We start from the raw sequence: 14,489 nt of genomic DNA, 5'->3' as shown, positions 1-14,489 counted from the left end.
AAAAGCAATACAAGAAGAGAGAGAAAATAAAACAAGCTGGGGGCGAAGGCTACCGTCTGGATTTAATCATCATTATGCGGAGTAGTTTAAGACACAAATTAAGCCAGCACTTTTTCCTTTCAGCTCTTAATTTAGCATCAAATTAACTTACCCATAATTTGGATCAACATAGCAAATTTATAGTAAATCATGCATCAAAGGTGATCAAGCCTCTAGTTTCATACAATCCAAGGTGTTTTTCTCATAATCATCTATATGAGCAAACACCATCCTATAATAATCCTCGAAGCTAACAGTCTTATAGTAAACTGGTTCACTTTTCCCAGGTGTCTCTGCAGGAAGTGGGCCTCAACGCTCGGGCCATGAAATGTGCCAATTGAAAAGCGTTCTTGCTCTGAATTTACAACAGCCCTGTGTTCAAGGCTCTTGTATTTCCCATTGCTCATTATCTGTCAGAGTAGAGTAAGAAATTAATCAGTATATATATTTAGTTGTTATTAACAAATGAATAAATGCAATGTTGTTGGTTGATAGTTAAATTTTACCTCAATGATATCTCCACAGTTAACAATGAGAGCACCAGGGGGTGGATTGATTGGAAGCCAAACACCATTCTTTTTAAACTGCAATCCATCAACTTCATTCACTTGAAGTAACACTGTTAGGCCTACACTATCAGTGTGTGGGGCAAGTCTCACCACATTGCTTGCATGAGGACATGGAGGGTAGTAGTTAATTCTTATTGATTGCTGGCAATCCTTAAAATTGTCACTGAGTTTATCAAGTTTCAAACTCTTTCCTATTGACTCAAACGCAATGTTTGCCACTCTCTGAATTTCTTCGGTGTACTGATCCAATGCATCCCTGAAATACAATTTGTTATAATTTAAAGATACTTAATAAGTATTTTTAAGAAATAATAAGTAGAAGAAGTTTACGTGAACGTGGGTGGATTTTGGGGCCAGAGTTTCATGTTCCTCCGAGCAACTGTTCTAGTAAAAAGCGTGTGCCCTTCCCCACTCACCACTTTCTGTTCCTCTGAGATGACACAGTTTTGGGTATAGCCTTCAGATCCGATGTATCGGGCGTCGTGCATATACTTTCTTCTCCTCCAAAGGCAATCGAAAGAACTCAATGATGGCAACTTTAATATTCTCTATTACTTCATCGAGAACTCCATGGTTAATGAGTGCGAGGGATAAACAATTTTAGAATACTGAATTCTATTTCCTCAACAACACATATCGATATCATCCTACTTACAATTAGTATGTATTACATTTAGATATATTCAAACCTATGATTAGAATTGTTACATGCATGCCTGATGTGATTCAACCAAAATTAAAGCTTAATCTAAGAAGTTGAGAATCACAAACTTGTATACCCATATAAATGTTGGGGAGCCCGGGGTATACAACACACAGCGGACAAAACCTGGCAGTCAACACTATTCACCCCTTTGGATCAAACGACAAGCAAATACACAATTCTCATTCAAAAACCAATGTACATCATTTTTCAGGAAGAATCCTTGTGGGAAAACTCCTCACTACAAAGAGAAACCACAAGGACCTAGAGTGTTCAATTGGTATGGGAAGTGCTACAGTGTTCTTCTTCTCCCTTAAGCTACAACCTAGCTTAATCCGGCTAATCAATGCATACAAACATATAATAAGCCTCTCTTGAGCAAATAAGAACACACAACAAGATGATAAACAACTTGCCCTAGCAACCTTCCCACCTTCTTGCAACCCCTAGCTTAGGTTTACAAGAATGAAGAAGAAGAGTACAAATATACCTTCACTTCTTCTTCTTTGAGCTCACAAGCTCGGATCCGAAGCTCTAGGATGTCTTCAAGCCTTCCCCTTTGATGGATGTTGAAGCCCTAGCCCGTAGCCCTCTCTCTCTTTCTTTTTCTCTCAAGAAACCTCAAGAATACCCTATTCATTGAAGAGAGAATGAAGAGTTAACTCATTCGGGATGCTACAGTAGCCATACGGTCTCCATGCGGGCCGCATGGAGCCCGTGAGGTTTACAGCCATTCTCAGAAATTCTGTCACTACTACAGTAACATTGCTACAGTACGTCTGCTGCAGTACTTGCAGAAATCGAAAATTCCAATGAGCCTCACGGTCTCCATGCGGGCCGCATGGAGCCCGTGAGGTTTACAGCCATTCTCTGCATCCCTCGTTGCTACAGTAATTCCTGCACAAACTCAATATTGAGTTATACATCCATCTTAGAGCTTCAAACAGGGCTGGACACCTCACAATCTCCCCCTCCAGCCCTACTACGAGGGAGATACATCACACAACCTGCTCACAAGTCATTCATCTTGGTCGGGGAGTTCATCCCGGCCAAGCTTTTGCACAATTGTAACTTATCTTTAGAAGTTACCTTTGTCAACATATCGGCGGTGTTCACATCCGTGTGGACCTTCTTCAATTGCAATTCAAGATCCTGAATAGCCATCCGCAACCAATGGTAACGGACATCAATATGCTTTGTCCGTGCATGGTACATAGTGTTCTTGCTCAAATCAAGAGCACTTTGGCTATCACAAAACACCACATACTCTTCTTGCTTCACTCCCAATTCAAGAAGAAACCCTTTCATCCATAGCATCTCCTTGCTAGCTTCAGTAGCTGCAATATACTCAGCTTCTGTAGTCGACAAGGCTACACACTTCTGCAATTTAGACTGCCATGAAACAGCTCCCCCTGCAAAAGTAAACACATACCCTGATGTAGACTTCCTACCATCAAGATCACCTGCCATGTCTGAATCTGTGAACCCTTCTAGAACTGGTTTTGAAGACCCAAAGCACAAGCACATATCTGATGTACCCCTCAGATATCTAAAAAAATCCACTTCACCGCATCCCGATTGCTCTTTTCACGGATCGAGAAAGAAATGCGCTACAACACCAACAACATGCAGCAATATCGGTCGTGTACAAACCATGAGATACATCGAGAGAACCAACGGCGGAGGAGTAAAGAACAGTGAAACTCCTTCCTTCTCTTGTACATTCTTTGAAGAGATCTTCCTTAGCTTGAAGTGGTTTGCAAGTGGCATGCTAACAGACTTAGCATTCTGCATGTTGAACCTTTTCAGAATTCTTTCAACATACATCTCCTGTGACAACCACAGCTTTCCAGCCTTCCTATCTCGGACAATACTCATCCCCAAGATTTGTCTTGCCGGACCTAAGCCTTTCATATCAAAAGACTTGGACAAATCACCCTTCAACTTGCAAATCATCCCAACATCTCTTCCAACTATCAACATATCGTCAACATACAACAAGAGAATAATAAAATCATCACCAAATGATTTCACATACACACATGAGTCTGCATTTGTTCTCCTGAAAGAATGACTCACCATGAAAGAGTCAAATTTCATATACCACTGCCTTGGAGCTTGCTTCAAGCCATACAAGATCTTTTTCAATTTGCAGACCATGTTCTCCTTCCCCATGACCTCAAAACCCTCAGGTTGAGTCATGTAAATCTCTTCTTGCAAATCACCATGCAAGAATGCTGTCTTTACATCCATTTGTTCTATCTCAAGGTTTAAACTTGTCACTAGTCCAAGTACTACCCGTATAGAGCTTAGCTTCACAACTGGAGAGAAAATTTCATCAAACTCAATGCCCCTTTTCTGAGCAAACCCTTTCACTACCAACCGGGCTTTATACCTGACTAGCTTGTCACCATCTTTCTTCAATTTGAACACCCACTTATTCTTAAGTGGTCTTTTACCTTCTGGAAGCTCAACCAAATCATAGGTGCCATTTTTCTGCAAGGAATTCATCTCTTCTTGCATAGCTTCCAACCAATACTCCCTATCTGAAGAGGATTGTACTTTTTCATAGCTCTCTGGCTCCCCCTCTTCAGCAAGCAATAAATATTCAGAACTAGGATATCTCTTGGATGGTTCTCTCTCCCTAGTAGATCTCCTGACCTGGGGCTCAACAGTCTCAAGCGGTGGAGGCAGCTCCCCCCGCTCAATACCCACTGCATCCGGGCATGCGGTATCATCATCACCATCCAGCGATCGATGACTATAGTGGCTCATCATGCCACTGCTGCATCTCCTGTTCACCTCCATCATTTATGGCTCTTCTCAATGGAACAGTTGTTGATGTAGAGCATTCTTCATCAACAATAACACGAGCAGGCTTCTGTCTTCTCACAATCTGCTATGGTTTCCTGCTCATGAAACACAACATCCCTGCTTCTAATAAGCTTCTTCTTCTCTAGATCCCACAACCTGTAGCCATACTCCTCATCGCCATAGCCCACGAATATACAAGGAGTAGCTTTACTGTCTAGCTTTGATCTCTGCTCCTTAGGTACATGCATGAAGGCTTTGCACCCAAAAACCTTCAAATGTGAGTAACTCGGGTCTTTACATGACCACACTTTCTCTGGTAGATCAAAGCCCAATGGAACTGATGGAGATCTGTTCAACACATAACAAGCAACCCTGACTGCTTCACCCCAAAATGCCTTAGGCAACTTTGCCATTCTCAGCATACATCTGACTCTCTCAACAAGGGTGCGATTCATCCTTTCTGCAACACCATTATGCTAAGGAGTACCTGGTTCTGTCAACTCATGCCGGATTCCATGCTTGGAGCAATAAGCATGAAACTCTTTGGAGGTGTATTCCCCACCATTATCTGTACGAATACACTTCAACTGCAGTCCTATCTGTCTCTCCACAATGGCATGAAACTTCTGAAAAGTCTCCAGAACCTGACTTTTGTATCTCAAATAATACACCCAAGTCTTCCGTGAAGCATCATCAATAAAGGTAACAAAATACCTGTTGCCACCCAAAGACTCCACCTCTATGGGACCACACACATCAGAATGGACCAACTCCAATCTGTTTTCCTTCCTCTTAGCGGTATCTGAAGGAAAACTTCTGCGATGCTTACCAAACAAACAATGATCACATGAGTTCATAGTCATACCTTTCCCTGAGAGAATGGGAATAAAGGACTGTTTTGCCAGTAACTGCAGTCCTTTCTCACTCATGTGTGCCAGCCTCTTATGCCACAAGTTTGGTGAAGTATCATCTTCAACAGCATTGATATGACTAGAACAATGCTTTAACCAAGTCTTATACATAGTACAACACAACTTCCCTGTTGCTACTAGTATAGATCCCTGGAGAAGCTTCCACTGCCCATCTTTCTGCCTACTGTCATACCCTTCCTTGTCAAGGACATTAATAGCAAGCAAGTTCATCCTCAGATCTGGGATGTGCCTTACATCCTTCAGTGTCAATGTACAACCTATGTTGGTCTGAACCACAATGTCACCAATGCCTACAATCTGCGACACACTCTTGTTTCCCATCTTGGTGTCACCAAAGTCACCACCTTTGTAAGTTGTAAACAACTCCCTCCTGGGAACACAATGGTATGCTGCACCTGTATCAACAATCCATTCAACAGATGGATCACCCACATGATGACAATCACCATGCCCACACACCAATGACACTGTCTCCACATCAGAAACAACTGCTGTCACACTGCCACCATCTGTTTTCTGCTTGCCCTTCTCTTGCTTCAACAATCTGCAATTTCTCTTGATATGACCGGCTTTCCCACAATGATAACACTTTATCGGTCCTCTAGATTTAGACCGATTCTTGGACTTGTCACGACCTGAGGTACTTTGCTCTCTATTACTGGATCTTCCCCTGTTCTCTGTAACAAGTGCCTGATTAGACCCATGTTCTGTGCTTCTTCTTCTTGCCTCTTCATTTAACAAACTATCATTTGCCATTTGCATAGTCACCTTGCCATCTGGTGCAGAATTCATCACTGTCACCACCAAGGTGTCCCAACTGTCTGGCAAAGAACCAAGAAGGAACAACGCATTAATTTCATCATTGAAATTAACCCCCATAGTCGTCAACTGATTCAACAAGTCTTGAAAATCACTCAAGTGCTCGGCAATGGATCTCCCATCTTTGTATTTCATATTGGAGAGCTTTTTAACTGCAAACACCTTGTTCATTGCAGTCTTCCTCTCATAAAGAGCTGCTAGCTTTCCCCAAGCTACATGTGCATTTTTCTCTTGGGCTACATGGTGGAATACACTAATATCCACCCACTTCCTGATCGTTCCCAAAGCCTTCCTGTCTAACTTCTTCCAATCATCATCAGACATCTCCTTAGGCTTTGCTGAATCACCCAGTACAGGATCAAACAAATCCTTGCAATATAGATGATCCTCCATCATTGGCTTCCAAATTGAGTAATTTGCCGCCATTAACTTCATCATGGATCCTGCATCTCCTTCCATGACAAAATAAGTGAACAAATAGCTTTGATACCAGTTGTTGGGGAGCCCGGGGTATACAACACACAGCGGACAAAACCTGGCAGTCAACACTATTCACCCCTTTGGATCAAACGACAAGCAAATACACAATTCTCATTCAAAAACCAATGTACATCATTTTTCAGGAAGAATCCTTGTGGGAAAACTCCTCACTACAAAGAGAAACCACAAGGACCTAGAGTGTTCAATTGGTATGGGAAATGCTACAGTGTTCTTCTTCTCCCTTAAGCTACAACCTAGCTTAATCCAGCTAATCAATGCATACAAACATATAATAAGCCTCTCTTGAGCAAATAAGAACACACAACAAGATGATAAACAACTTGCCCTAGCAACCTTCCCACCTTCTTGCAACCCCTAGCTTAGGTTTACAAGAATGAAGAAGAAGAGTACAAATATACCTTCACTTTTTCTTCTTTGAGCTCACAAGCTCGGATCCGAAGCTCTAGGATTTCTTCAAGGCTTCCCCTTTGATGGATGTTGAAGCCCTAGCCCGTAGCCCTCTCTCTCTTTCTTTTTCTCTCAAAAAACCTCAAGAATACCCTATTCATTGAAGAGAGAATGAAGAGTTAAGTAACTCATTCGGGATGCTACAGTAGCCATACGGTCTCCATGCGGGCCGCATGGAGCCCGTGAGGTTTACAGCCATTCTCAGAAATTCTCTCACTGCTACAGTAACATTGCTGCAGTACCACTGCCACAGTACATCTGCTACAGTACTGTCAGAAATCAAAAATTCCAGTGAGCCTCACGGTCTCCATGCGGGCCTCATGGAGCCCGTGAGGTTTACAGCCATTCTCTGCATCCCTCTTTGCTACAGTAATTCCTGCACAAACTCAATATTGAGTTATACATCCATCTTAGAGCTTCAAACAGGGCTGGACACCTCACAATAAAACTATTAGTTACTGTAATTAGAATATCACCATAAAGTAGCTCCAGTCTTAACATGCCAAGCTGAGCTTGGCTACCTCTTCCTCAGATTGCTTACAAAGTTTACTGAAATCTATGATTGGAAGGTCACCAGGACCAGCAGCAGCACCATTCAAAACAAGACTATCATTGATCTCAGGTATAACATACTTCTCTAAGATCTCACTGCAATTCTTTGAATCGTCGGTGATCGATTGAACACTCGGCACCGGAAGTGATGGTGCTGTGTTCTTGAGGTTCCAATTGCCATTTCCTGCTACCTCCATCACTCCAAATTAAGTTCTATCAACCACCTACAAATGCACTTTGATAGAAAACTTGTCACCACCATCTCAATATTTATAAATTTCTTCTTCAAAACAGTCTTTAATTTCTTTCGGTTGTCGGCTTTTTTTTATAAATATTGTAAAAAAAATAAAAAATTACTGAAATACGCATGTTCTGTATTATTCACCGAAATAAGCATATTTGAAGGAAACGGGAAATTTTTTCCCGTTTTCTATTTTTTATTTTTTTTAAAAAAAATAAAAAATAGAAAACGGGATTCTCTCCACCGTTTTTTATTTTTTATTAAAAAAAAATTGGAAAACGGGAGAAAATCTCCCGTTTTCCACTTTTTGATTTTAAAATAAAATAATATATATATATATATATATAACCCTCACTTTTAAGTCAGGAACCATATTATTTATTTAATGGCTTTAATTATTTCCATTGGATTTTATTATTATTATTATTATTATTATTATTATTATTATTTATGTAATACCCACTTCCCACTTCATACCATCTCCCCTCCATTCTCATTTTATCCATTTTAATTTTATTTCAACTTTTAATTACTGATGGGTGCAGATTTGATCGATCTAATTTGTACTAATTATTGACCGGTGCAAGTTTGATCAACCTACTTTGTGCTAAGTACTGACCGGTGCAAGTTTCACAGTCCTACTTTGTGCTAATTACAAACCGGTGCAGGTTTGACCGACCTATTTTGTACTAATTACTGACCGGTGCAAATTTCACAGACCTACTTTGTAATGATTATTGACCGGTATAGGTTTGACCGTCCTACTTTGTACTAAGTACTTACACCTGTACGTAATTACTATCAAGTAGGTCGATCAAACCTGCACCAGTCAGTAATTAGCACAAAATAGGTCAGTCAAACCTGCACCGGTCAGTAATTAATACAAAGTAGGTCGGTCAAACCTGCACCGGTTTGTAATTAGCACAAAGTAGGACTGTGAAACATGCACCGGTCAGTACTTAGCACAAAGTATGTTGGTCAAACTTGCACCGGTCAATAATTAGTACAAAGTAGATCGATCAAATCTGCACCAATCAGTAATTAAAAGTTGAAATAAAACTAAAATGAGATAAAATGAGAATGGAGAGGAGATGGTATGAAGTGGGGAGTGGGTGTTATATAAAAATAATAATAATAATAATAATAATAAAATTCAATGGAAATAATTATAGCCATTAAATAAATAATATGGGTTCCTGACTTAAAAGTGAGGGTTATATATATATATATATTATTATATTTTTAAAATCAAAAGTGGAAAAACGGGAGATTTTTCTCCGTCTTTCCAATTTTAATAAAAATGAAAAATGGGAGAGAAAAATCCTGTTTTTCCATTTTTTTATTTTTAAAACGAAAATGGGAGAAACTCTCCGCTTTTCCTATTTAATAATTAAAAAAAAATAAAAAATAGAAAACGGGAAAAAATTTTCCGTTTTCCTCAAATATCGCGATTTTCGTGAATAATACGTAATACGTAGATTTTCGGTAATTTTTTATTTTTTCTACAATATTTTAAAAAAAAAGCCTCGGTTGTCAGCCTCAAATCATTTTCAGCTGAAACAGATTTAGGTGAAGTGCGAACCGTGTAATTTGTGTATTTTCCAATGATATCATGACACGTATCCTAGAAATAAATAAAAATAATATAATAAACTTATTCCTATACCTCGGACCTGCTACCTTAAACAACCAATGGGGCAGTTGTCAACAACTTATTAATTATATTAAACTACACATGCAATAAGTACCTGACCTAAGTTTGCCACATTTTCAACAAAACATTTCCCACACGTACAATTAATAAAGGCTTCTCAATTGAAAAATTGGCGGTCTGACTTTCTAACATCCATTCATTGGCAAAGCAAACCACTTTTTTGTTTTTTTAATATTTGTGCTGATTTGCACGGAAGTCAGACATGTTATGTATTTTATAAACTAGATATTTTCAAATTATTTAATAAAACAAGAGTGAAGAGAGTCAATGGTTTATAAAAAATTAAAATGAAAGGATGCAGTGGTTCATGGAGGTTCATACTGATTAGTGAAACAATTAATTTAAAAAAAAAACTAGATAAACCACAATAACAAAGCATAAAACAGAGAACAAGAGAACTAACATGAGAGACTCAATATTTTTAAATTGTCGCTTTCAAAAGTTTACAACTCGTTTCAAAAGAGTATTTAGAAAATTATAAATATTCTTTTTTACAAAACATTCAAGTATATCAAAGAGCTCATAGCCTAGTGGTACTAGGCTTTATTGTGGAAAACACTTATTAGAAACAATAATGGTAACAGGTTACCAGTTGTTGATGTGGGTTCGCAGTCCAAACCCTTAATCCCCGGTTGAGGGTTGTGCTGGTTGAATAATTAATTCCAAATCCGTACGCACATCCCTGTATATTGCGCTTGTCATTTTTTGTAAAAAAAATAAAAACAAAAAAAAATTGAAGTATATACTTTAGTAGTGTGTATTTTGAGTGTTTTAGTGTTCATATTTTAGAAAATTTCATGTAACATGCATTCTCTTCATTTAAATGGATGTTGCAATGGTAACATGTTGATAAATTTTTTATTTTATGCAGTGTTCTACAAATAACTGTTTATTTACTATTTTCATAACATTCCAGTACAACAAATAGTAGTTATTTGTTAATCATTAAACAAGTTTGTTCAGCATTACGAGTAATCATAATTATTCTTGTTATTTCTTGAATTGGTTCTTATCCTTCTTTATGATGTTGCATCTATGATTATTGATGATTTGATGTAGGGGTGGAAGGAGGGGGCCAAGGGGGTGCTTGAGCACCCCCGGCCCCCAACCAATAATATATATATATATATATTCAAAGGATGAGAAAAGGCATAGTTAGAAGGACCCCTTCTCTCTTTACTTCTCTCTCTATATTTTTTTTTCTTCTAAAATTAACATTTTTTTTACAAATCAATACCGATAGTTTTAAAAAAAATAATGTTTTGAACCAAAGCAAAAATTTATTATTTCCATATTTTACAAATCTATTTATATATAGTATTATTTTTATTTTTCAAAAAAATTTATTGTCTAGTCCCCTCCATTTATTGGAAATCGCTTTTATATAGAATAAAAAAATTATATTTATAGATAAATTGTAAAAATTTATTGTTTACTCCCCGTATTTTTTTATAAACTATGATATAACATATATAGATATATACATATATATATAATATTTATAAAATTTTTATTGTTTGGCTCCCTTAATTTTTTTACTTAGTCTTACAAAAATTAATGATTGTATCCCTATAGCCTCTTTTGTTTTGTTTTTTTGTTTTTTTTAATTAGATCTACCAAACAACAATGTCGTTCAACTAATTTGACAATATTTTAAAAAAATTAATAAATCTCCAAAATTATTTTTAGTTCTAAGTTGACACCCTCTGGTTCCGCCACTAATTTGATGTCTATATATTTTTTGCCTTCTAATTCAATAAAGGTGGAATCTTGTTCTTTCTATCTACTCTGTTCACAAGTCAATTGTACTATAAATCAATAATGGATATATGGGTGGACAAACAAATATAGATAAGATGGCATTGATGCTAACTGTCATAATCCTCCTTTAAAAGCTATATGAATAGAACTGGTACAACGTATTCTAATAACAAACGACTTCTAGATACATATCGAGCAGTCATGTCATATCTTTTTCATATTATGTAGTTCACACGGAAGAAAATATGTGATCTATCATGTGCCTATGGGCCCCAGTCTTGTTTGTCTCCATTTGTTTGGAACCAAGCCCAAAGCCTGGATTCAAGGAAAATTTTGTAGTTTCCCAATTGTGTAAACCGTGAATTCATGAAGCTTTGTTTTAAGCTTTTGTTGCAATAATGGTTTGGAGCCCAGCTATAGACATTCTTTCTTCTACCCACTGAGAAAGTTATGCATGTTAGAGCTCCTTTAGTAAGAAGAGAATGCAATCCTTTAGGAGAGGGAGAAGATAGAGTTCATGTCTTGATCTAAGTATAAGACCTTCTTGCTCTCAAGATGAAAATCCATTGGTGATCTAAGTGAGATGCTTTTCTACATGAGTATTACTATCACCGGAAGTTAAACTTCGGCAAGAGGTTAGCATCATTCTTCAAGAGTTTTCTCACTTAGAGAGAGAGAGAGAGAGAGAGAGAGAGAGAGAGAGAGAGAGAAAATTCTGGTATTGAAAATCCGGCGAAGCTCCGGCGATGCTCCGGCGTGGAAACTTGATAGAGGGAATGGTTGGGTTTTGGACACATGAATGTTGGAAGAAGCTTGATTTCATTAAATCTAAAGTATGATGGGTTTCTACTCTTGCTTCTTTGGTGTCCATTGTTGGAGGTTAGAGAGATGTGATGGAATTATGATGATAAAGACATGAGGTTATGGCTGCATAATGCCTTGTTGGTGAGCATCTAATGTTTACTTAAAATCATTATTTTTGTTTTTAAGCATTTGTGACAACTGCAGCCATTTGAGTATTAATCCTTGCATATCTTTGCATGAAAACTACAGCCTTTTATTGGTATACATATACACTTATATTTACATCAAAAAAACCGCAGCCATTTGAGTGTTTATCTTTGCATATTTTTTTGCATGAAAAACCTGCAGCCTGTTAATGTTTTTTTGAACCCATTAGAAACCCAAGCTTTTATGCTTGTAAATTAGTTGTTTTTGCATGTCTTCTTATTTCTTTCAAGCATGCTTAAGGGCCAACTAGTACATGCTTAGAAGAACACACTCACCTTCTAAATTCTGCAGCCTTAGAATGTGTGTTTTTGCATTTGAAAGTGACCTTGCAATCCTTGGGTGATCTTAGGTAGTTGCTTTTGATGATGACCAACAACCCTAGTTTATGTTGTTCATTTTATGTTTTGATTGGTTCATTCTTTCTTGAGTTGTAATGGTTGCCAATCCTTGGGTTATAGGACCACTTGAGAAGTGGCTTTTGGGTCTTCGCATTGTGTCTTGAGTAGAGTATTTTTCGAGGTAAGTAATCCACACATATTATTTTTGACAAGTTTTTAATTGCAAAATTTCTAATATTATTTGATTATATATTTAAAATATCCCAAGAGTGGGAGCCTCGCAACTATTTTTGTTTAAAGGATTATTTGATCACTTTTTGATTTTTAAATTTTTGGTATGTAACTTTACACTATTCTTTTTAGTGACTTTTTGCATATGTATTCTTGAATATGTAGAAAATTATGAACTTAGCTTTCAAACTATTTTTGCTATGAATTAATATCGTAAGTAATTCTACCGATAACTCCAGTATTTTCAATACTTGGGAAAATTATTTTTATTTGATAAAAATAATTATCTAGTATTTTGTTATTTTATTTTTGAATATATGTTATTTTTGTTAATATTAAAAATTATTTATTTGGAATATGTATTTTTGAGGTATTTTTCTTTAGTTAATTATTTTTTTATTTAGTTGTTGACTTGGTAAATCTACATTGGTGTAATGTTAATTAAAATGATCGCTATTCATTTTTAACTTGGTTATTAATTTATTATTTATACTAAGTGTGCAATTACATTCAAATGATTACTTCAACATTTTTTTAAAATTCGTTGGTTTTGTAGGCATGGGTTGATGATTATGCTATCTTTTGAATTGACTTAGTTAATTCCTTTATTTATTTATTTATTTATTTATCTATTTATATAAATATTTAATTTAGTTTTTTGAATGAGCTAGTGTTTTTGAGTAATTTTAAATATTTCATGTGCTTAAATGTTTATATTTCATTTATGGTTATCGAGTTATTTTTCCCTAAAGTGAGATTTTTGATATTTATCTGTATTTTTTTAATATATATGAACTTGAGGAAATTTTAGAAATTTCTGACCTTGTACTCGCAAATATTTTTGTATCCGAATGTTTTTGGTCTCCAAATGAGCGATATGCAACCCCTCGCTGGGGGTTAAACCCCGACCTTGTCGACAAGTAATTTTGGGAAAAAGGAGATCGTAGCTGCACCGTGTCCGCTCGGTGAAATAATCAATGGCCACCTAGTATTCGGGCCTCGGTCACCGAGGGTAAATAAATGATATCCATTATTTTGGCTCGGGTCTCATCACCGAGGATAAACAAATGACCTTTGGCACTTACAAAGTGAATTTTGGAGACATACACTTGAATTTGTTACTTTTTTTGGCTTTGCTGCTTTTGGATTTTTGAATTTCGCAAAAAACACAAATATTTGTCCCGCCTTTGAAATTTTCCGTATTTTTTTGATATCGTATTTCGGGTTTTGAATTCGTAAATCATATTTGTAAATATTCTTTATTAGAATATTTCACTTTGTATTTTGTTTTGTTTAAATTATGCTTTGAAGACCTATGCTCATTTCGCTGAATAATTATTCGCAGTCTCAAACCCCGATAATCTTTTGATTTCAGCTATTTTTGAATAGCGCTACTACTTGAGAACTATACCTCTGCTGAACTATTTATTTTTGTATTTATTTAAACTTTGTTTAAACTTTGAATTATCCTTAATATCTCGAATTCGAGATTCATAAACCCCGTTGTTTTTAAAACAATTTTCGGATTACTTATCGGGCTAGTGAGCTCATGGATTTTTCTTTAAATCCTTTTCGTGATCAAAAAGTGATAGATCGTCGTGAATCTTGAAAGACCGCCTCAGATGTTGCTTGTCCCGTCTGTGAAATTGTAGTTCTTGTCATTGTCTCATTACTATGTTACCAGTATTTTGTATTTCTGGTCTTCTTGTATCTTTGCATTGTATACACTGTAAAGTCTGTAATCTTGTAACCCAGTTGGTTTGTTATAGTTTTACCTCGTCTCAGACGATTTTTGAGACCTTGCAAGCCTATGGGAT

General features: G+C 36.7%; 1 protein-coding gene across 1 annotated transcript; it reads right to left on the bottom strand.

The window, feature by feature from the left end:
* Positions 1-251: 251 nt before the first annotated feature.
* LOC120278672 (protein SRG1-like) lies at positions 252-1,096 on the bottom strand. The gene is made up of 3 exons (XM_039285401.1): positions 939-1,096; positions 546-864; positions 252-449 (listed from the first exon to the last, which is right to left on the bottom strand). The coding sequence occupies exons 1-3, from the start codon at positions 1,094-1,096 to the stop codon at positions 252-254; spliced, it is 675 nt and encodes a 224-aa protein (XP_039141335.1).
* Positions 1,097-14,489: the final 13,393 nt, after the last annotated feature.

The sequence above is a fragment of the Dioscorea cayenensis genome, chromosome 16 (genome assembly GCF_009730915.1).
Source record: "Dioscorea cayenensis subsp. rotundata cultivar TDr96_F1 chromosome 16, TDr96_F1_v2_PseudoChromosome.rev07_lg8_w22 25.fasta, whole genome shotgun sequence".
NCBI classification, from domain to species: domain Eukaryota; kingdom Viridiplantae; phylum Streptophyta; class Magnoliopsida; order Dioscoreales; family Dioscoreaceae; genus Dioscorea; species Dioscorea cayenensis.
The sequence above is the reverse complement of the archived record's forward strand: the minus strand, read 5'-3'. Positions and strand labels throughout refer to the sequence as shown.

Coding starts and splice junctions, on each gene's coding strand:
- LOC120278672 (XM_039285401.1), bottom strand. CDS start 1,096: ATGCACGACGCCCGATACATCGGATCTGAAGGCTATACCCAAAACTGT. Junction 865..938: donor CAAAATCCACCCACGTTCAC/GTAAACTTCTTC, acceptor ATTGTATTTCAG/GGATGCATTGGATCAGTACA. Junction 450..545: donor ACTGTGGAGATATCATTGAG/GTAAAATTTAAC, acceptor CTACTCTGACAG/ATAATGAGCAATGGGAAATA.